General features: G+C 44.7%; 1 protein-coding gene across 1 annotated transcript in view; it reads left to right on the top strand.

The window, feature by feature from the left end:
* The window catches only part of LOC124712287 (radial spoke head protein 3 homolog), a 465,651-nt gene that overhangs the window by 427,553 nt on the left and 14,253 nt on the right, over window positions 1-23,845 (top strand). Inside the window, exon 6 of the mRNA XM_047242581.1 lies at window positions 11,404-11,611. Coding sequence (XP_047098537.1) covers window positions 11,404-11,611 — 208 coding nt within the window. The remainder of the gene's footprint in view (window positions 1-11,403; window positions 11,612-23,845) is intronic.

Below are 23,845 nucleotides of genomic sequence, written 5' to 3'. Positions count from 1 at the left end.
GAGTTCCAGTCATCGTAAACAAGCACAATTCCTGAGGAAAAAGAAACGTTGAAAGACCGAGAAAAAGATAGTGTTATAAATGTGAAGTCGGAACCGTATAGTTGCGTAAACCCTGAAGTAAAGAAGAAAGGAGACTGTTGAGAGGAGCCAGTCTCGCCAGAAGACTGTACTTGGGGGTGTCCCCCGCGTTGTGAACTCGTATCTTAATGACCGCAGGCAACGCTCTGATGGAACGCCTGCTGACGACCTAAGGTGCGTTGTGCTACAGCCCTCCCTCTTTATTACAAAATACTTGACTGCTACGGAAATGAAACAAATATTTATTCCATCTCTGAAGTCCGTAGAGATAAAGAAAGAGGGAGCGAAATGTTGTCTACAAATTTTACAGGAACTATGCTACAGCTATAAAAGCTGAACAATACAATACGGTGTCGGTAGGTCATAAGATAGTGAGACAGGTTCATAATTTATTATGCTTGTTATTAAATGCATACGTAGAGCAAGCAATAAAAGGAGAAATTTGAAATAATAATCAAAGAAATAAAAATTTTGCGGTTTGCTGAAGACATAGTAATTATGTCAGAGAGATGGCAATGGATTTCGATAATCAGTTGAACAGAAAGGTAAAAGTGATTAGATGAAATTTGTTAAGATGAACATCATCAGAAGCACGAGGGCTATTCGGGAAGTACGGTCCGATCGGTCGCGAAATGGAAACCAAAGTAAAAATACAAGTTTTGTGTGGAATAGTTAGCTAAACCTTCCGGCTACTTCGCTACATACTTGCCGCTCCGACTTACACATTTGCTGTTGGGTAGTACCAACTGTCCAATACCCTCGTCACAGAAGGCAGCCGCCTCTGCTTTCCGCCACTTCTCTACGCTTGTCTGTAGCTCGTTGTCTGTGCCAAAGTGTTGTCTTCATAGCCAGCGGCTCATGTGAGCGGAGGTGAACATCAGAGAGAGCCAAGTTCGGGCTGTATGGTGGACGATCGAACACTTCCCATCGAACACGCCGGAGGAGCGTCTTCATTGCCCCTGCAGAATAATGAAGGAGGAAACGCATGGCAGTTATGTTATGTGGGCTGCATAGCTTAAGGCGAAATCTCCCAGCCGGTCCTCATAATTGGCGGGAGACACTGTTGTTCTAGGCACCTTCACGTGCTCGCTGTGCGCTCAGAACTGGAAAGAGCGACATGATGCGATCGATGAACATACCGGAGATACTGTCCAACACATCTGTGCAAAGCTTCGTCGTATTTTGAGGTGTTTCCTTTTCACGCCAGATATGACCTTTCTTTCCGAATGGCCCACGTAAAATACACGTAATGGTTTGTAGTCGAGTTTAATCGGGCGATGCTAAGGGAATTATATTACAGAATGAGATACTGAGAGTCGTTGGCGACTTTCGTTATTTAGACAGGTAAATAACTGGTAAATGGAGGAGTAAAATGCAGACTGCCAATGGCAAGAAGCCTACCTGTACAAGAAAGTGTATTAAAATTAAATAAAAGTAAGGCTGTTAGGAAGTTCTTTCTTAAGGTATTACATAGATGTACAATGAGAAGAATTCGTTACCACTGAATATACACTATGTGATCAAAAGTATCCGGACACCCCTGAAAACATAGGTTTATCATATTTGGTGCGTTGTGCTGCCACCTACTGCCAGGTACTCCATTTCAGCAACGTCAGTAGTCATTGGACATCGTGAGAGAGAAGAATGGGCTGCTATGCGGAACTCATGGACTTCGAAAGTGGTCAGGTGGTTGGGTGCCGCTTGTATCATACGTCTGTACCCGAGATTTCCACACTCCTAAACATCCCTAGGCCCACTGTTTCGATGAGATAGTGAGGGGGAAACGTGAAGGAACACGTACAGCACAAAAGCGTACAGGCCGACCTCGTCTGTTGACTCAGAGACCGCCGACTGTTGAAGAGGGTCGTAACGTGCAATAGGCAGACACCTATCCAGAACATCACACAGGAATTCCTAACTACTGTGACAGTTAAGCGGGAGGTGAGAAAAATTGGATTTCATGCTCGAGCGGCTGCTCATAAGCCACACATCGCTCTGGTAAATGCCAAACGACGTCTCGCTTGGTGTAAGGAGCGTAAACATTGGACGACTGAACAGTGGAAAAACGTTGTGTGGAGTGACGAATCACGGTACACAGTGTGGCAATGCGATGGAAGGGTGTGGGTATGGCGAATGCCCGGTGAATGTCGTCTGCCAGCATGTGTAGTGCCAACAGTAAAATTCGGAGAAGGTGGTGTTATGGTGTGCTCGTGATTTCCATGGAGGGGGCTTGCACCATTTGTTGTTTTGGGTGGCACTATCACAGTACAGGCCTACATTGATGTTTTAAGCACCTTCTTGCTTCTCACTGTGAAGAGCAATTCGGGGATGGCGATTGCATCTTTCAACACGATCGAGTACCTGTTCATAATGCACGGCCTGTGGCACAGTGATTACATCACAATAACATCCCTGTAATGGTCTGGCCTGCACAGAGTCCTCACCTGAATCCTGTAGAACACATTTGGGATGTTTTGGAACGCCGACTTCGTGCCAGGTCTCAACGACCGGCATCGATATCTCTCCTCAGCGCAACACTCCCGTGAAGAATGGACTGCCGTTCCCCAGTAAATCTTCCGGAACCTGATTGAACGTATGCCTGCGAGAGTGGAAGCTGTCACCAAAACTAAGGTTGAGCCAGCACCATATTGAATTCCAGCATTACCGATGCTGAGCGCCACGAGCTTGTAAGTCATTTTCAGTCAGGTGTCCGGATACTTTTGATCATATAGTATATGCGCGAAGAAAAGAGAAGTCATCAGTTCCCAGTTTCTCTCTTACGCATTCATTTTCCCTACCGATGCTATCAATGCTACCGGTAATCCTACCATTTACTGTGTCATTTATGTACTGTGCCAAAAATACTAAACTGTAGCTTTAGTAGAGCGCAACTCTACCCATGAGGCATGTTGCGTCGCAGTGTCGAAAAGGACTGTAAAATTCCCCCTTTTTTGGGGATATGAGAGAGTTGTGTTTGTAGAGTGTGGTTGAATGTACTGATTCCGTGTTATAGTGCGGTGCTACGTTTGTATTGTATGTTGATGAAAGAAGGGAGAGGGTGAAACCCAGTGCCAGCAAGTGGCCTACTCCTCTCGAATAGTACTGTTGTTTCTGTTTGGTTTGGCGGACAAGAAAAGTTCACGTATATCTGACAGAAGAAATTTTATTTAACAAAAGAGAATACGTCTTCCCCGACGTGTCTTTTAGTACAGCGTAAGAGTTAATCGTTTGACAAAGACAATTACTTCTCGAATAAGAAATAAACTTTACTGTAAAGGAAGTCTCTTTTCAGGTACTGAAATAACAGCCATATTATTATTCCAAAGGCCTGAACGAAAAAGTCACATCTTGGAACAACGAATAAATATCAATATTGTCTTAAGGCTCAAGGAAGAGAACAGAGGCGTTTGTCGTTGCGGCGAAATTTTCTCACGAAATTCCAATCGCCAACTTTCTCTTCCGAATGTGAAAATATTTTGTTGGCACCGACCTACATAGGGATAAACGATCACCATGATAAAATAAGGGAGATCAGAGCTCTTACGAAAAGATACAGGTGTTCGTTCTTCCCGCGCGCTATACGAGATTGGAACAATAGAGAATTGTGAAGATGCACCGATGAACCCTGTGCCAGGCCCTTAAATGTGATTTGCAGAGTATTCGTGTAGATATAGACGTAGACACTGCTACAAAACAGCACTTAGTCTTAAATACACAGTGCACTACCCTAGCCAAAGTTTAAGCCCTGACGGGACAGTGCACAGTTCAGAGTTTGAGAGCATAGAGTACGAGGTAAAAGTCCCAGAAGGACAGCTGAGTTTCTAGAATTGCAATGTGATGAAACATAGTCAAGTACCGGGTAGAAACAAGTCTGCTAGTTGATGCACGAAGGCTGACTCCTGTGAGTTACGTAATCGCTTCCCACGGATACTCAATGCTGATTACTGGCCGAGTAGGCGCAAGGCCTACCCACCTACCCACAGTAAGCACCAAGCTAGACGTCCCGATCCGAGGGACGGAGCACCATCAACCGTCGCGTACCGTTGTTTCGTCAGACACTGCGGAGAGGTTTCTAATTTAATCCAGGACATTAGCTCAGCGACTGGTGATCGCTCTGTCTATTGGAATTTTCGAGTCGAATTTGGTTTGTTGCTGATGTTACTACTGTACCACGACCCGCTGTATTCCGTCATATTCCAAGGATTAACATAGGTTAACCAGTGCAACACTTCATGAACTCATTCACGCTTTTAAGTCGGATCAGGTACAATATTTTCAGGGCTATACGAAACGGAATATGTTTTCCTTGTGTTTCACATGTTGCAGGAACTGGTGCGGTAGCCAGGTCGCTTGTACGAGGGACACTCCAAAAGAAATTTACACTATTTTTGTAAAAACACAGTTTTCATTCTGCATGTGTGAAAGTTTTACAGTGTGTAGATACATCCTTGTTTTCAAACTTAGTTCAACCTGTTCCCGTGAGTGGCGCCGTCACAGCATGTCTTCAAGATAGCTGCTGCACTTGACGTTGTCAGAAGCAACGTGCTGTCATAGAATTCCTGTGCTGTGGAAACGAGACAGTGGGAAACATCCACAAGAGGTTGAAAAGGAGTATGGAGATGCTGCTGTTGATCACATCGCAGTACAGTTAGTCGGTGGGCAAGCAGGTTACGTGATAAAAGCAGGCATGGCAATATTGAGGATTGTCCTCGCAGCGGCAGGCCTCGTACTGCACACACTTCAGACAATGTACAGAGAGTTAACGAATTGGTGACTGCTGACAGATGCATCACAGTGAACGAATTGTCACGCTACGTTGGGATAGGGGAAGGAAGTGTTTTCAGAATACTGAAAGTGTAGTGCCAGGTTGGTTCCCAGGATGTTGACAGTGGCTCACAAAGAAACAATAAAAACGGTACGCAGCGAACTTTTGGAACAGTACGAGAATGGTGGATATGAATTTCTTGGAAGAATTGTGACAGGTGATGAAACATGGCTCCATCATTTTTCACCAGAGACGAAGGGGCAATCAATGGATTGACATCATGCAAATTCACTCAAGAAAAAAAATCAAAACAACACCTTCTGCTGGAAAAGTTATGGCTACGGTATTTTTCGATTCCGAAGGACTCTTGCTTGTGGACATCATGCCAAGTGGAACCACCATAAATTCTGATGCATATGTGATGACACTGTAGAAACTTCAAGCTCGACTGAGTCGTGTTCGACCACATCGACAAAAGCAGGATGTTTTGCTGTTGCACAACAATGCAAGGCCACATGTCAGTCAACAAACCATGGAAGCGACCACAAATCTCGGATGGACAACACTGAAACACCCGCCTTACAGTCCTAACCTGGCTCCATGTGACTATCATCTCTTCGGGAAACTGGAAGACTCTCGTTGTGGAACAAGGTTTGAAGATGATGACTCCGTTGTGCACGGTGCCAAACAGTGGCTCCAACAGATTGGTCCAGAATTTTACCGTGCGGATATACAGGCGCTGGTTCCAAGATTGCGTAAGGCAGTTGAGAGGGATGGAAATTATGTGAAGAAATGAAAATATTTTTCCTAAAGGATGTATCTTCACACTGTAAAACTTTCAAACATGTAGACTAAAAGATGGACTTAAAAAAAATAGTGTGCATTTCTTTTGGAGCGACCTTCGCACTTTGGAGTTAACTCTACGTATTGCAGAGGTATCAGTACTTTTCGACCAACTACTTTTCCTAGAGTGAATCTTTCACTCTGCAGCGGAATGTGTACTGTTTGTAAAATTTTATGTCGTATTAAAACTGGTCGCTGTACCGGGACGGGTCGAGGATAGTGCCTGGATGCACCGTCGGGCCGGCCGAAGTGGCCGTGCGGTTAAAGGCGCTGCAGTCTGGAACCGCAAGACCGCTACGGTCGCAGGTTCGAATCCTGCCTCGGGCATGGATGTTTGTGATGTCCTTAGGTTAGTTAGGTTTAACTAGTTCTAAGTTCTAGGGGACTAATGACCTCAGCAGTTGAGTCCCATAGTGCTCAGAGGCATTTTTTTTTGCACCGTCGGTAGGAGCATTGCCGGCGAAACGAAGGCTTCCAGGTTCGTGGCGCGGTGTGCGACACAGTTTTAATGTAACACTAGTTTTCAGAACAGTAGATATTCCTTTGCAGAATAATGGATTTATTCTGGAATTAAGCCATAGGTTGTGTATATGGCACATCACTACAATAACAATAATATCGGGATTGCTAGACCTGCAAGATGTGCAGGACGACTGTAAAGCTTGGTTGGTGTGAGAGAGGTACAAGCAGAAATAAAAGTGTGAAGCGGGTCGCACCTACAGTTACTGAGCACAGAAAGCACGGCTGTCGAAAGGCAAGTGTCTGGAGTCGAGTCCCGGCTGTCACACGGTCATAATTTTTCTGGAAATGTCAAACTGCTTTTGTTTGGAAGTTGACCTGTTCATGAATCCTAGACGGTACTGAAACCAGTTGTCACTAAAACGTTTTGACATCCAGATGATGAGCTCTTTAACAGATAAATGTAAATGTCGTGTAACTAGGGCCTCCCGTCGGTAGACTGTTCGCCGGGTGCAAGTCTTTCGATTTGACACCACTTCGGCGACTTGCCCGTCGACGGGGATGAAAAGATGATGATGAGGACAACACAACACCAAGTCCCTGAACGGAGAAAATCTCCGACCCAACCGGGAATCGAACCCGGGCCCTTAGGATTGACACTCTGTCGCCGTGACCACTCAGCTACCAGGGCCGGACTCTCTTAATAGATAATCAAGGCTACGGTTTTCTCATAAGATTGTGTCACTACCCAAGAAATATACAGAAGTCTGTACGGAGTAAATATTCGAGAGGAAAAAATTTCTTAAGGTTACTTTCGAGTGATCTGTGTTTTGTGGACCGACCTTGGAAGCGGTTTCTTTCAATAAAATGATGGTTAGGGACCCTAGGCGGGTCCGTCAAATGTCGAGGGGTTTTAACAAGAATGCTTTTACTTGTTCACTTTCCCTACTGGATCGTGTCGTTGGCTCTGGCTAAAGGCCTGTTATGAGACCTAACATGTTAATTAAAACTGCCCCTTTACTAATTTTGATTAATATTTAATAATTAAATGGTGTTCAGGGAACTGATCACTACTAAACAAACAATGATAGCATTGAACACATTTATTTAACAATAATCTTCCTAACATCAAAGTGAACAAAGACATACATTTATAAGTGATAAAATCAAGCTAGTAATGGCAATGGCCCTTAAATTCCAAAACTCACTCTTAAGGTCGGACAACACACCTGTACTTGTTATTTTCTACTCTCTCACCTTGTCAGACGGCATAAAATACGTCAGACAAAGCTACTTCAATTACCAAATTTTCAATAAGAGCGCGGCTGGAAAACTGAGCTCTGGTAATCACAGGCGTGCGTAATATCGGATTAAATGCCGAAGCTGAGCATCGCGTTACCAAATGTAGCGTCGTGGACAGGTCAGCAAGCTGCCGATGGCGTCTGCGTCGTCGAGGAGCCTCAATTGCAACAAAATGAATTTATTTTCGCGACCAGGCTTCCTGTTAGTAAACTCCTATTCAAAAGCTAATTCTGCTTTCTTTCCAGTCGACTCGCACTCGTTAAGACGGGACTCACCAGCCCAAAGGCGGAACCCAGTAACGTCTTTAATAAAGTGTGGCTCAAGGAAATTGCTCTGCTCCTGTATACTTCCTGTGAGACAGTATTCCTAACCGGAATTAGCGGAATCAGCCTGTCTCTAACAGTAAAACATGACAGTACCCCTAACTGAATACTAGTTTCAGTTGCAGCTGGCAGACTTATTCAAAGTTCTGCACAGCACACTGAAAAGAATTTACTTTTCTACAGCAGAGCCGAAAGCACGACGTCCGCTCGCTACAGGAGCTAAGACGCTTCTCTGATAACAGCTCCAAAAGCTTCCCTCTGCAAAAATCAGCACCCCCACGCTATTTTTCGAGCCCTGCCAATCCCGTGGCTCTAGACCAGCACAGTTCGCTCCCACTATTATTTCCTGGCTTCTTCCAGCCAATTAAAACATTCTGCGTCTTACTGCGCCTAGAATGTTCTGGAACAAACTGAAACTCCGTTCAAAATTGAACCCACCGATCGTGTCTCTCTGTTCGCCCTTGCACGGGAAAAGGTCATTGCACTAGCTTAACCGCGTTTCTTAGAAAGCTTTAGAAAACGTTAAGATTCGTGGGAAGGCTCCCTTAGGCGCCAGCTCATCTCGACGTAGTGGCGTCGTCGTAACGTCCAGCGCCAACGAGGCGCCGTCCCTCGTAGGCCTGCCTCTGTTCTGCGTGCAATGGGTGCCTACCTGCCCCGGCGGCGCGCCTCCCCCAATGGGACGCTTTCGCATGCCGACTCGTAGTGGTCGGTTGTAAACTTCCGCACCCCTCTGTCCTGCCTTTGAGCAGTGCCGCTCGTCCGCTCCAGCTAAACTCCGTGAAAATATTTCCAGAACCCCGACTTCATGCAACATCCGAATTTCTTAAAGTTAATACGCGTTTTATGTCGTCTGATACTCCCTATATTAATTTCAATAGGCTGATTGCCTGATAAATAATATAATAACCGATATCCAACTCGTCTTTGCAACAATTATTATATTACAGTAAGGTGCAAAATACTGCTACCTTACAACCTTCATATCGATGTCACTGAAGACGGCTGTACAAGGCGCTCGACTCATGGATATGCCAGTTCGTATCGTCGTGATGCATGAAATTTTCACTGACAGTACTTGGGCAGCAAGGGGAGGGCAGGAGAACTCGTAAAGTTCCTCATCACCAGTCTATACGTCGATGTCCCGGATTAAATTTCGTACTTCGGTGCAGTGTGTCATGAAATGAGGACATGTGTCGCACTGTTGATGGGTATCCGTCTGTCGGATGAGGACATTAAACTCAGTGGCCCATGCTGCCATTCGAGAGGAGTAGGCTATCTGCAAGCATCAAGTTTCTCCCTGTTTCTTCCCTTCATCTATGACTATACAGTCTACAGGCACACACACTTGAATCTTTACACCAGATTGTAAGAAGGCAACGGAAAACCACATTCACTATAACTTTGCCCAGGACCTCGATGCACAATTTGTAAGGTGTTAGGCAAATCCAACACCTTCCATGAAAACCCTGATATGATAAGCAAATCCGGCAGTATGTCACATAGCTCCGAATAAATCCTGACATTAAATTAACCAAAGTAATACGATCAACGAGTGAGCAAATGGAATACCACAGACCAACACAAGAACGCCTAAATGCATGTCATACCTTCCCACCGTGAAACAGACGCAGTTCCGAGGGGAGAAACGAGAACAGAAGCCGAGAGCAAAATCGTGTAACCTAGAAGGCCCTACGATAAGGGACGGACACCCACGTCGCCAGCCGGCTGCCAAGACCATCTGCAAGCCCATGTTAAAAGCTAGAGCCCTCCAGAAGAACAGTATAGATCTTACGATAACAGTAAAAGGGCCACACCAGCTGCAAGTTTTAGCGTGAGACTTTTTCGCGTCTCTGTTACGTTGCAAACGTTAAAAACATTGCCCCACCACGAAAAGTATAACGTTTCTCATTGGATATACAGAATTTTTGTAGGCGGAGCTTAAGGTTAACATTGAGACCCTGATTGGTCAGTTGAAAACACAGCCAGACAGCTTTTCTTAAACCAACTTCGGTAAATCGTAGTAAGGAGAAGTTAGAAAAGAGTTGCTTCCGAGACGGCGAGGTGTGTGGAGTTGCGCCGCCCACCGCCCCCTGACGCTGCCTAACCAACGACAAGGTAATGAACGCACGTGATACCACATAAGGCTCCACTCAGAACTGCAGAAGTCTCATCTGTTACATCCCCTTTTCACGTAATACTAGTGTCGATCGTCAATTAAACTTCGTGGTATTCACATTTGCTATTAGAAGTTAAAATCTGAAACGCGATGTTTTTTCTGTTATATAATTATTGAGAAGCCACATCAGCCACTGTAATTTACGACAAGTTAAATAAGTAATTAAAGATAATTGAGGGGCACTGTAGACCATTTTTGATAGTTTTCTCTTTTATGAAATTTAATTTAAACCTAGATTATAGATGTGATATGGCATAAGTCATCCTTCGATCCATTATAGAACTTGGAAACCCATTCAGGGAATATTCGTTCACATTTTTGTTGAACGCGGTTGGTTTTTATCATCCTGTATTAAAATACGAGGGTTGTCCAGAAAGTAAGTTTCCACAGTGAAAACCAGAAACATTTTATTTGCAAGAGTTAGCTACACTTTCCAGATTCTTCTCTACATAGTCGTCGCTGACTTAGACATTTGTCAGATCGTTATACCAAATTTCCAACACCGTCATCATAGAAGGCAGGCGCCTGTGCTTTCCGATAATTCTCTACGCTTGTCTATTGCGCATAGCCTGCGCCCAAGTGTTGTCTTCGTATCCTGCGTTTCATGTGAACAGAGATGATACGCAGGACGAGCCAATTAGGAGTGTTGTGGGCGACCGAACACTTCCCATCGAAAAGGCTGCAGGAGCATCTCCACTGCCCCTGCAGAGTGCGGCTGAGAATTGCCATGAAGAAGGAAGTGTGTGGCAGTTGTGTTAGGTGGGCTGCATTCATTAAGGCGAAGCCTCTCAGCGGGCCCTCCTACATGGGGGGAGACATCGCTGTTCTAGGCACCTTAACTCGCTCACAGTGCGCTCACAACAGAAAAGAGCGTCTACATGCGATCGACGGACATACTAGAGACACTACCCAACACATCTGTGCAAAGATTCACCAGGTTTTCACTGTGGTGTCCATTTCGCGAGCAATCGGAACTTACCTTCTGGACAGCCCTCGTATTTCCTTTATCAATAGTGCAATTTATAAACAATGTTTTGTGAGTAGAATAAAATTTCCAATGGTAAACTTAACTGCTTTTTCGACGTTATTTTACCAGCTAACTAAAAATAGGAAAGCCTTGAACCCCTTCCACTAATTGTTAGTATTAAGATTCTTTTACAGGGAGTACAGTGGAGCTGACGCTGAAATAATTAAGTATTTGATTATATCATCGCTAGTCTCACTGAACTCTACTGAACTCTACATGTCGTGTGGTCTGGCGTCTCCTTACCAGCAACAGGTCCCAGGATCAAACTAGTCAATTCCCTAAAAAACGCACTCAGAGCGTCGTTGCGCAAAAGTGGAAGGGAGACACGACTTAGAACAAACAGCCACCTCGCAGAATGTTAGAAGTTACTGCATCTGGTCCCCTGCTCCCTGGCTCTAATTTGACTGTGTGTGTTGCTGGCTCACAGATCAAACGACTGGAGGAACGCGAGCGGCGCATGCGCGAGGAGAAGGACCGGCGCGTCTCGCAGCTGGAGCGCGAGCTGCGCGAGCAGCAGGAGGCGGAGGAGCGGCTGGCGGCGGCCGTGCTCACCAGGGGCTACCTGGAGGACGCGCTGCCCGCCGTGCTGCGCGGGCTCAACGAGGCGGGGTACTTCATCGACGCCATCCGCGAGGGTCAGTTCCCTACTGCCACACAGCACCACAGCTCTGCACTGGTCTGACTTACAGCGGGCAGGCTTAGTTCTTCCTGCACATGGCACTAATATTGTAATCAGTCCAAACATACGAGTGCTATTCCGAATGTAAGGAATGATCGCTCACGAAATGGAAACCGTAGTGGTTGCCCGCGAAAGGCGAAGGTCCCGAGTTCGAGTCTCGGTCCGGCACACAGTTTCAACCCTTTCGTGGGCAAAATTATTGAGCAGTTTTTTTTAATGATTAGAGAACAGAGAATAGTTAACAGATAGGTATATTTGTCATACAGAATATTAAATTTGCTCCAATTGTGAAAGTGAGGTCACACAACAAGGTGGGAAGTATTCTTCCCACTACTCTTCCTTGGAGTAAAATGACAAAAACAACTTTTTCAATATACAGGGTGTTATAAAAAGGTACGGCCAAACTTTCAGGAAACATTCCTCACACACAAAGAAAGAAAATGTGTTATGTGCACATGTGTCCAGAAACGCTTACTTTCCATGTTAGAGCTCATTTTATTACTTCACATCACATTAATCATGGAATGGAAACACACAGCAACAGAACGTACCAGCGTGACTTCACACACTTTGTTACAGGAAATGTTCAAAATGTCCTCCGTTAGAGAGGATACATGCATCCACCCTCCGTCGCATGGAATCCCTGATGCGCTGATGCAGCCCTGGAGAATGGCGTATTGTATCACAGCCGTACAGAATACGAGCACGAAGAGTTTCTGCATTTGGTACCGGGGTTGCGTAGACAAGACCTTTCAAATGCCCCCATAAATGAAAGTCAAGAGGGTTGAGGTCAGGAGAGCGTGGAGGCCATGGAATTGGTCCGCCTCTACCAATCCATCGGTCACCGAATCTGTTGTTGAGAAGCGTACGAACACTTCGACTGAAATGTGCGGGAGCTCCATCGTGCATGAACCACATGTTGTGTCGTACTTGTAAAGGCACGTGTTCTAGCAGCGCAGGTAGAGTATCCCGTATGAAATCATGATAACGTGCTCCATTGAGCGTAGGTGGAAGAACATGGGGCCCAATCAAGACATCACCAACAATGCCTGCCCAAAAGTTCACAGAAAATCTGTGTTGATGACGTGATTGCACAATTGCGTGCGGATTCTCGTCAGCCCACACATGTTGATTGTGAAAATTCACAATTCGATCACGTTGGAATGAAGCCTCATCCGTAAAGAGAACATTTGCACTGAAATGAGGATTGACACATTGTTGGATGAACCATTCGCAGAAGTGTACCCGTGGAGGCCAATCAGCTGCTGATAGTGCCTGCACACGCTGTACATGGTACGGAAACAACTGGTTCTCCCGTAGCACTCTCCATACAGTGATGTGCTCAACGTTACCTTGTACAGCAGCAACTTCTCTGACGCTGACAGTAGGGTTATCGTCAACTGCACGAAGAATTGCCTCGTCCATTGCAGGTGTCCTCGTCGTTCTAGGTCTTCCCCAGTCGCGAGTCATAGGCTGGGATGTTCCGTGCTCCCTAAGACGCCGATCAATTCCTTCGAATGTCTTCCTGTCGGGACGCCTTCGTTCTGGAAATCTGTCTCGATACAAACGTACCGCGCCACGGCTATTGCCAACCCCGCATTTGTGAACATTGCACTGACTGCAAAACCACGTTCGTGATGAGCACTAACCTGTTGATGCTACGTACTGATGTGCTTGATGCTAGTACTGTAGAGCAATGAGTCGCATGTCAACACAAGCACCGAAGTCAACATTACCTTCCTTCAATTGGGCCAACTGGTGGTGAATCGAGGAAGTACAGTACATACTGACGAAACTAAAATGAGCCCTAACATGGAAATTAAGCGTTTCCGGATGCATGTCCACGTAAAATCTTTTGTTTATTTGTGTGTGAGGAATGTTTCCTGAAAGTTTAGCCGTACCTTTTTGTAACACCCTGTAAGTCATATTTATTTGATAAATTTACTTCTCTTGTTACAATGATTGTTCACAATTACTTGCCACGAAATTTTCTGAAACATGGGTCTATGCAAAGTGGTATTTGACAATATGTACAAACACAGCGAGTGCTCTTTTCCGCAGCATTTGTACTACAATGACGGCACGTCCAGTAGGTTTCTCCTAAAATGGGTTGATGCTCCCCTACAGCCACATGACGAAAATCTTCAGGTACTTTACCCCTTTCTGCCAGAAAGACAGGTTTTTGTCCACGCCTTTTTTGGGATGAGAAGCCAGCGAACAATTGTCTGGCTAGATGGATCCCATATGTGAGCTGAAAAAAAATGGCTCTGAGCACTATGGGACTTAACATCTGTGGTCATCAGTCCCGTAGACCTTAGAACTACTTAAACCTAACTAACCTATGGACACCACACACATCCATGCCCGAGGCAGGATTCGAACCTGCGACTAGCGGTCACGCGGTTCCAGACTGAAGCGCCTAGAACCGCACGGCCACACCGGCCGGCTTATGTGAGCTGATCATGCTGTTCACTTTCTCTTTTACTTATTTTCCACAGGATAAAACTGTTCACTGCAGCAACGTCCGCCAGGAAATAAAATATTCTGTGCGACCATTTTACAGAACGTCTGCCAATAGCATACCTTTCTCGTAATTGATCAAACTTACCGACACCACCCATTATTTTGTTGTATTCTGCCACAACTTCAGGACAAGAAATCTCTGTACTAGTACCATCCTTGTGTTTCCTTTTCACTGTTGCTGTTTCTCATGGGTCATGAATTGAGGACAGGAAAGTGACTGGACGGTTATCCATCCATTTTACTGCAGAAATGGCTCCTTTTGTTTCAAACTGGAATTCTCCTCGTTCTAAGTTTACGTTTTTCTTCATAAATTTTGGTAAATCAAAAGTATTTACCTCATACTATAGCTTTGAGGAAAAAATCACAACTCACAAATCAAAAATCACAAATCACGCAAACAGCACTGAAAGGTTCCTCTACAGAGTAACACTCAGCTATACAATGCCTCTGCACAAAGGTACAGCAAAACCTTCAGGAACTTCCGATTGCAAGCAGTACCCTATACTGTTCACTAGGTGGTAGCACCGTACAGAGGTGGGGACTGTGAATCCCACGGGACTAGGAGCGAGTTCATTGTAGTGGGAAGCATCTTTCCCACGGCTCACGAAAGGGTTAATCCCCCAGGAAGTTTCAAAATCAAAATTGTTCTGCACTCATGCTCATAAATTAAGGATAATGCTGATACATGGTGAAACAACGCTCTGGTGGGCGGTTTGCGGCTTTAAATCACCTCGAGGTGTGACAATGCGGTGCATTTGACCTGCAGTTGTAGCACGGTGGCGCTGGCAGCAGTCCACATACGCAGAGGTGTGTTGGTGCATGTCAGAGTACGGTGGAGCAAGTAATTGCGCAGACGTTTTCAGACCTGCTAATGCTGACTGCGTGTTGAAAATGGCTCAGAGAACACATATTGATGACGTTATGAGGGGTAGAATACTAAAGCGACTGGAGGCTGGTCAAAACAGCAGGTGGTAGCACGAGCCATCCTTGTGCCACAAACTGTGATCTCAAGATTATGGCAACGATTCCAGCAGACAGGAAACGTGTCCAAACGCTACAGTACGGGACGTCACAGTGTACAACACCACAAGAAGACCGATATCTCACCATCAGTGCCCGCAGACGGCCAGGGAGTACTGCAGGTAGCCTTGCTCGGGACCTTACCTCAGCCACTGGATCAGTTGTCTCCAGACACACAGTCTACCGACGACTAAACAGACGTGGTGTATTCACCTGGAGACCTGCAAGGTGCATTCCACTAACCACTGGTCACAGGAGCGCCCGTAAAGCCTGGTGTCAAGAACACAGTACATGCTCATTGGAACAATGGTCCCAGGTCACGTTCACGGACGAGACCATGTATAGTCTGAACAGTGACTCTCGCCGGGTTTTCATCTGGCATGAACCAATAACCAGGTACCAACCCCTTAATATCCTTGAAAGGGGCCTGTATGGAGGTCGTGGTTTGATGGTGTGGGGTGAGATGAGTGGTGCACATACACCCCTACATGTCTTTGACAGAGGAACTGTAACAGGTCGGGTGTATCGGGACGTCATTTTGGACCAGTATGTCCGCCTTTTCAGGGATGCAGTAGGTCCCACCTTCCTCCTGATGGATGATAACGCAGCGCCCCACCGAGCTGCCATCCTGGTAGAGTACTTTGAAACAAAAGATATCAGGCGATGGAGTGGCCTGCCTGTTCTCCAGACCTAAACCCCATCGAGTACGCCTGGAATGCTCTCGTATCGCTTCACGTCTTCAAACCTCTAGGATACTTGAGGAGCTCCGACAGGCACTGGTGCGAGAATGGCAGACTATACCCACGCAGCTGCTCGACCACATGATCCAGAGTATGCCAACCCGTTGTGCGGCCTGTGTACGTGTCCATGGTGATCATATCCCATATTGATGTCGGGTTACATGCGCACCAAACAGTGGCGATTTGTAGCACATGTGTTACGGGACGGTTTTCTCAAGTTATCACCAATACAGTGGAATTACAGGTCTTTGTCGTGTGTGTCCCCTATGTACTAATGCTATTGCTGTGTAGTGTCACGTTGTGTGGCACCACGTTCTGCAATTATCCTTAATTTATGAGCATGAGTGTATTTGCAACAGTTAGCTACGAATTCCTGCTACTTCTCTATATATGTCGTAGCGTTGCACCAACTTTCCAACACCCTCGTCGTAGATGGCAGTTACGTTATGTGGGTCGAATGAAATTAGGCGAAATACCCTGGTAGGCACGTTACTTGGCAAGAGACACTATTTTCTAAGTATATTTACGCGCTCAGTGTGTACTCAAAAGTGCGAAGAGCGCCGTGACGATATCTACGGGCATACTAGAGACACTGCCCAACACGTCTCTGCAAAGCTGGATCGGATTTTCACTGTGGTTTCCATTTCGCGACCGATCGTTCCTTACTTTCCGAATAGCCCTTCTACTTACAGTGGCAGGGAAAATGGAAAATAATGTTCTTGAAAGAGTTACTCGTCGGTTTTCTACAAATCCTCTCACTCTAAATTTCAGAAGGGCACGGCATATCGAGTTCTACACTTCCAAATGTACTACCTGATAATAGATGTAATACATGGAAAGAAAATTATAAGTAGGGTGAAAACAAAAAAATTTGTGGTCCATATCCAAGAACATACACTCCTGGAAATTGAAATAAGAACACCGTGAATTCATTGTCCCAGGAAGGGGAAATTTTATTGACACATTCCTGGGGTCAGATACATCACATGATCACACTGACAGAACCACAGGCACATAGACACAGGCAACAGAGCATGCACAATGTCGGCACTAGTACAGTGTATATCCACCTTTCGCAGCAATGCAGGCTGCTATTCTCCCATGGAGACAATCGTAGAGATGCTGGATGTAGTCCTGTGGAACGGCTTGCCATGCCATTTCCACCTGGCGCCTCAGTTGGACCAGCGTTCGTGCTGGACGTGCAGACCGCGTGAGACGACGCTTCATCCAGTCCCAAACATGCTCAATGGGGGACAGATCCGGAGATCTTGCTGGCCAGGGTAGTTGACTTACACCTTCTAGAGCACGTTGGGTGGCACGGGATACATGCGGACGTGCATTGTCCTGTTAGAACAGCAGGTTCCCTTGCCGGTCTAGGAATGGTAGAACGATGGGTTCGATGACGGTTTGGATGTACCGTGCACTATTCAGTGTCCCCTCGACGATCACCAGTGGTGTACGGCCAGTGTAGGAGATCGCTCCCCACACCATGATGCCGGGTGTTGGCCCTGTGTGCCTCGGTCGTATGCAGTCCTGATTGTGGCGCTCACCTGCAAGGCGACAAACACGCATACGACCATCATTGGCACCAAGGCAGAAGCGACTCTCATCGCTGAAGACGACACGTCTCCATTCGTCCCTCCATTCACGTCCGTCGCGACACCACTGGAGGCGGGCTGCACGATGTTGGGGCGTGAGCGGAAGACGGCCTAACGGTGTGCGGGACCGTAGCCCAGCTTCATGGAGACGGTTGCGAATGGTCCTCGCCGATACCCCAGGAGCAACAGTGTCCCTAATTTGCTGGGAAGTGGCGGTGCGGTCCCCTACGGCACTGCGTAGGATCCTACGGTCTTGGCGTGCATCCGTGCGTCGCTGCGGTCCGGTCCCAGGTCGACGGGCACGTGCACCTTCCGCCGACCACTGGCGACAACATCGATGTACTGTGGAGACCTCACGCCCCACGTTTGAGCAATTCGGCGGTACGTCCACTCGGCCTCCCGCATGCCCACTATACGCCCTCGCTCAAAGTCCGTCAACTGCACATACGGTTCACGTCCACGCTGTCGCGGCATGCTACCAGTGTTAAAGACTGCGATGGAGCTCCGTATGCCACGGCAAACTGGCTGACACTGACGGCGGCGGTGCACAAATGCTGCGCAGCTAGCGCCATTCGACGGCCAACACCGCGGTTCCTGGTGTGTCCGCTGTGCCGTGCGTGTGATCATTGCTTGTACAGCCCTCCCGCAGTGTCCGGAGCAAGTATGGTGGGTCTGACACACCGGTGTCAATGTGTTCTTTTTTCCATTTCCAGAAGTGTATAAACTGAAAAAATCCATTATTGAACTCCTACAAGAACGCAATTCAGCCACATTAGCACTTCGAATCGCTGCAAATCCCGAGAAAATACAAATCGCTAACTCAACATATTTTGCTTAATTTGAGTCAGTAATGTTCTCTGGGATTATTCGACACTGTGAAAGAAAGTTTTCGTTGCTCAAAAACATGCTTCAAGAATAATATGTTATTCTTACCCACAATCATCTTGAAAACATCTGCTTAAGAATTTATTTCCCCGCGACATTTGTTGTAAATAACCAACTACAAGTCAAAGAGAGAACGATATACCTAATTGCAACACCAGAAAGAAAACTCACATTTATCATTTCACATTAAAATGGTCTTTAACACAAGAAAGTTCACAGCACTGCAACAGAAAATTGTTTATCGTTTAGTTACTCAGTTACCTACTTAGCTACTTAATTGTTCCCTAGAACATTTGAACGATTCTTTTATCAAAATGATGTGAAACGATTCAGTTTCCCGGATATGTACACGTGATTAGTGCTTGCATTAATCAACATGTTGTATTGTATTGCATTGAACTGGGGACTTAGAAACGACCTAAGAGGCTTCGTGCCCGCCGTACCCCGCAGTGGTTCACAACCCCAAAACAAGCTACTGCAGTCCACTCGCCGCACCACCGCGCGGTTCGGCCCCATGTAGCCATATTCAGGTATGACTGTGTAACATGAATGTAAAATGACACTTCCGCATTATTGTACGAATGATCTGTGGAACGTAAAAGTGACTAACATGAAATGTGTAGCACAGGTCAAATTCGTTTTCATCAAGAAAGGCTATGGAAATACGGCTTTATCATATTCTAAGGAACTATGCTAAATTAACTGATTTTATGAGCGGTACTGAATGCAAACTTCAGGGTGGCGAGTTAAAAGCAGCCTTTACTGTTGTCAACAGCAGATACTGTGAGCGAATGAAAAGAAGACACACAGCGCATACTGTCGACATTTATACTGCTCTGCACTGTTTTCAGTGCAAGACAGATTCAAAAGTAACTAGGGCAAAAAACCAAATGACATGCAGTAATTCCGTAACAAGCTACCAGAGACCGCGGGTCTTTTGTAGCAAAATATCAGAAGGTACACCTCAAGAACTTCTGAGAGTTTGTCGGTGGAGTTCTGGTTCACCGCGTATACGAAATAAAAATGAATGCCTTTAATTAGTGCTAGAATTGTCCGATAAATAAACATTTTTTACGCAAATGGAAATTTTAAAAAGTTTTCCACAATTAAATAAATTCTTGTTTCTCAGTTATTAGCAGATAATATTTACATTGATTTCCATTCTTTATTACTTAAACGAGGAAGAACCTGTGAGATATTTCATCTTAATCGACAGATGTAAAGGTAATATACGGAGTACCACAGGGAAGTGTGATAGGACCGTTGCTGTTTGAAAGCGTCGGATGCCCTTTGAGGCTATTCGCAGACGATGCAGTTGTCTACACCAAAGAACGCCAGAAGATAGTAAGAATTCGCAGAACGACCTGCAGAGAATTGATGAATGGTGGAGGTTCTGGCAGTTGACCCTGAACGTAAATAAATGTAACATATTGCTTGTACATAGGAAAAGATATCCACTAGTGTACAGCTAGGCTATTGATTACAAATAGATGGAGACAACGTGTGCCGTAAAATATCTAGTCGTAACTATTCAGAGCGACCTTAAGTGAATGACCATATAGAACAGATGGTTGGAAAAGCAGACACCAGACTCAGATTCATAGGAAGAATCTTAAGGAAATGTTACTCATCCACGAAAGAAGTGGTTTATAAGGCTCTTGTTCGCCAGATGCTTGAGTATTGTCCATCTATCTGGGATCACTATCAGGTTCAGGTAGAATTGATAGAGGAGATAGAGAAGATCCAACTAAGAAAGGTGCGTTTCGTCACGGGATTGTTTAGCTTGGCGAGAGAGCTTTACGGAGATACTAAGCAAACTCCACTGGCAGACGTTACAAGAGAGGCGTTGTGCATTACGGAGAGATTTACTATTGAAATTTCGGGACAGCATATTTCAGGAGGAGTCGGACAACATATTACGTCCCCCTCACATACGTCTAGCCTATTGACCACGACGAGAAAATTCGAGAAAAATGAGAGCCAATACAGAGGCTAACCGGCAATAATTCATGCCACGCACTACTCGCAAGTGGAACAGGGTTGGAGGGATCAAATAGTGGTACCGAAAGTACCCTCCGCCACACACCACTAGGTGGCTTGCGGAGTATGATGTAGATGTAGATGTTAATACGAGGATTGTCCAGAAAGTAACGGACGTTCTGGTCTGTCTAGGAGGTGGGCGGGGCTGGAGCCGCCATCTTGGTGCCATAACGTTTCTGCACTCAGGGCGCATCCAGCGGTGGTAGCATGTGGTCTGTGTCTTTACTTTCTGTGATGTTTTAAAATGTGCGCTGCAATAGAAAATCTCGCCCCTTGTGAGGTGAGTTCTGTGATTAGGGTCTTCTTGGAAAGAAACTGTAAACGAAGTGAAAGGTATTGCAACCTTTGTGTGTGTACGGAAGTGGAATAATTAGTGAAAGTCTAGTGAGTTAATAGTGCATTGATTTTAAAAATGACCTCACCGATGTTCACGATGAGAACCGCAGTGGCACGCCTAGCCTTTTGACTGACGGAGTGATAATGAATATAAAGCTCAAAATTCGTGAAAATCGTCGTTTCACGATTATGGAACTGTCTCAACATATTCCCCAAATTTCACGGGGTTTGGTGCACGAAGCTGTGGCGGAGAAACTTCGTTACGACAAATTTTGTGCTAGATGACTTCCCAACATCCTAACGGAAGATCACAAAAAACACAGACTGGCTGCAGCACTGACCTTCCTCGAAGTTTACGAGAAAAATTGTTAATTTTTTATTTCAAAACGTTTATTACTTTCTGGATAGCCCCCGTATAAACAACTGCTGCCCTAAATGCAGGGTGTAGATTATCTTATCGGTTACTCTCACCAAAGAAGTTATAACACCCATATCCGCTACTGCTATACCATAACCTCGAAGCTGGAGGCAGTTTGCAAAACAGAATTATTTTGTTAGGGTAATTATGGTATAAAGCAACAGAGCAGTGTTACCTTCTGAGAGGAATTTTGTTATGTTGACCGTATTGTACCTAATGGAAGTGGCTTGTCGGAAGTGAAAGTCAGAATTACGTAAACATTTAAACAGTAACAAATAATATTTTACTTAGCTATACTGTTTAGAGAGTAAAGAAAACGGTCGCCAGCCTAATTAGGCAAGAGAATGATCAACATGCTTGTTTAAGAAATTAGGTATGAGTAACTTTAACGGATAACACAACCTATAATTTACCACACGCGAGTGCAATGAACTCTGACACCCGCCTATGTTAACGTTAAGGTTGGAACTAATAACTAGAGCAGCACAAACTATTTGCAAAAATATAACAGATACCGAAACACACTATTACTTTCAAGGCTTATTCAAACTGAATGGTCTTTATAACATTACTATTAATATTCACTGCAGAATCATTAATTGGACACAGGTTAAGTATTATTTTTCAAACACTTTCCTGGTTGACATAGAATTATAAATGTTGTTCACTGCAGAACTATGAGCTGGTAATAGGTTATGTCTCTCTCAGTTAAATACTTTACTATTTAAAATGAAAGTTAATTGCAATTCACTAACAGGTTACTGTCTTTTGAATAAAGATATTATTGTTTTCATAAATAGTGGTAAAGGATAACCTGTGGATCTTATTACACTATTAATACGCACTTTCAATACCCGAAAGAAACAAATGCTTAGCAAGCCAATACAACTTTCCACAAATGCAATTCACGACTTTTGCTGCAGTGAGACACTATGTTGACAAATTTACAAGAAACTGAATCACCTTTTAACGTTTACTACAGGCAGCACTATGATCATTAACTAAGCAAAACTTTATAAGCCTCAATTTTAAGAACTTTGATTTTTAAAAGAAACAGCAAATTGTCTTTATTACCACAGTCTTCTACTTTCAAGTAAATGATTAAATAGGTGACTTTGAAACTCCACTAAACTTTAAATTAGACTGTTTCCATCCCTGGGAGGCTTTCACAAGACTACATTTACTACCTCCCACAATTTCATTAAATCCACAGTAAATCTAAACTCTCACTTCTTACCAAAGATCAAACATCATCATTTAATGTTCTGAGGCTTTCATGTTTTTTTCCACAAACTAGGACACTCGGTAATCAATTTAAATGGAGAGGAACCTGAAAGGTGTTGTGATAGGGAAAAATCAAGGTAGGTACATAAATTCAGTTATAAGTTACCTTATATTTGTGCACACTAAATCACCAAATAAGCCGATCCTTCACTGTACATTATTATAGTACTCCTTTACAGTGATTGCGCAATGTGATGGCAACTGCATATTGGTAGGCGGATTTACAGACAGAATTGCTGGACTCTGGCCTTTCTTGGTGGCGATGATGAACACCAATTCCAGAATCGTTCCAGCTACTTATCTATCCATCCGAGGCATTGGAAAGTAGCAGAAAAAGCCTCCCTCGGAACCAGCACAATATAAACCTTTACATGGCAGTGCACAGTTTGGTAGCTCGTCCCCGACTGACTCTTGTTCCACCTTTTCTACCTAGCCAACCACATTTTGCGCGCGCTACACAGTTCCGTTCCCGAGGGGAACCACTACAACTTTTACATACAGAATAACTAAGAACCCTAAGTGAGGATCAGCAGTTTACATAAGAGCAACCAAACACATTAAATGAAACAGAACATTTGTACATATTGACACTTCTACAAAAAATTATTCACACAGAAATTACAATTATATACAGTACGTTTTGTTCCCTCCAATTGAGACAAAGAATTTAAATGACAGATATACTACATTGCATAGAATCAAATCATGACATCAAAGTTTTTTTTACAAAGAAAGGAGTAAACAATTTGTGTTATCGATTCAATCAAACACATTTACAGAAGCTGACCGATGTAACATTAAATAAAACAAAAGCAAAATAAATAAGTAGAGAATTAGAGATATGGTGTTACAAAGTCGAGGATTTCCCTCTCCACAGCCTTACTGCACCAAGTGTCTCACCTTCTTCGCAGCTCACTCACATGTAGTTCATTTCTTCATTTCCGGTGATGTCTAGTGCAAGGCAATACTGCAGTACCTAAAGTAAAAGTAGCAACTATTTATCGTCTGCAGCTGTGTGTTACAGAACTTAAGGATAGTTTCAGTTCAGATCCTGTTCTGCCAACCACGTGAGAAAGCAATAAAGGCTGAACAGCGATCTCTCATACTAAACGCCTGGAGGGCAAGAAACATCGCTGAAGTTCCACGATAGGTTTTTCTGCAGGAACTAGTAAATTTTTATTTTGTTTTCAAGATTTATATAAGACATTTGCCTCAGCTGACATACCTCTTTCTAAGTTAAATAATCCGGTTTTAGGGAAGTTTCTCTCCAAATATTCATATCTTGACACTCCCGAAGAGAGAACGTTGAAAGAAAAGTATCTTTCAGAATATTACCAACAAAGTCT

The sequence above is a fragment of the Schistocerca piceifrons genome, chromosome 8 (assembly GCF_021461385.2).
Source record: "Schistocerca piceifrons isolate TAMUIC-IGC-003096 chromosome 8, iqSchPice1.1, whole genome shotgun sequence".
NCBI lineage: Eukaryota > Metazoa > Arthropoda > Insecta > Orthoptera > Acrididae > Schistocerca > Schistocerca piceifrons.
Note: the sequence above shows the minus strand (reverse complement) of the source record. Positions and strands in the feature narration are given on the sequence as shown.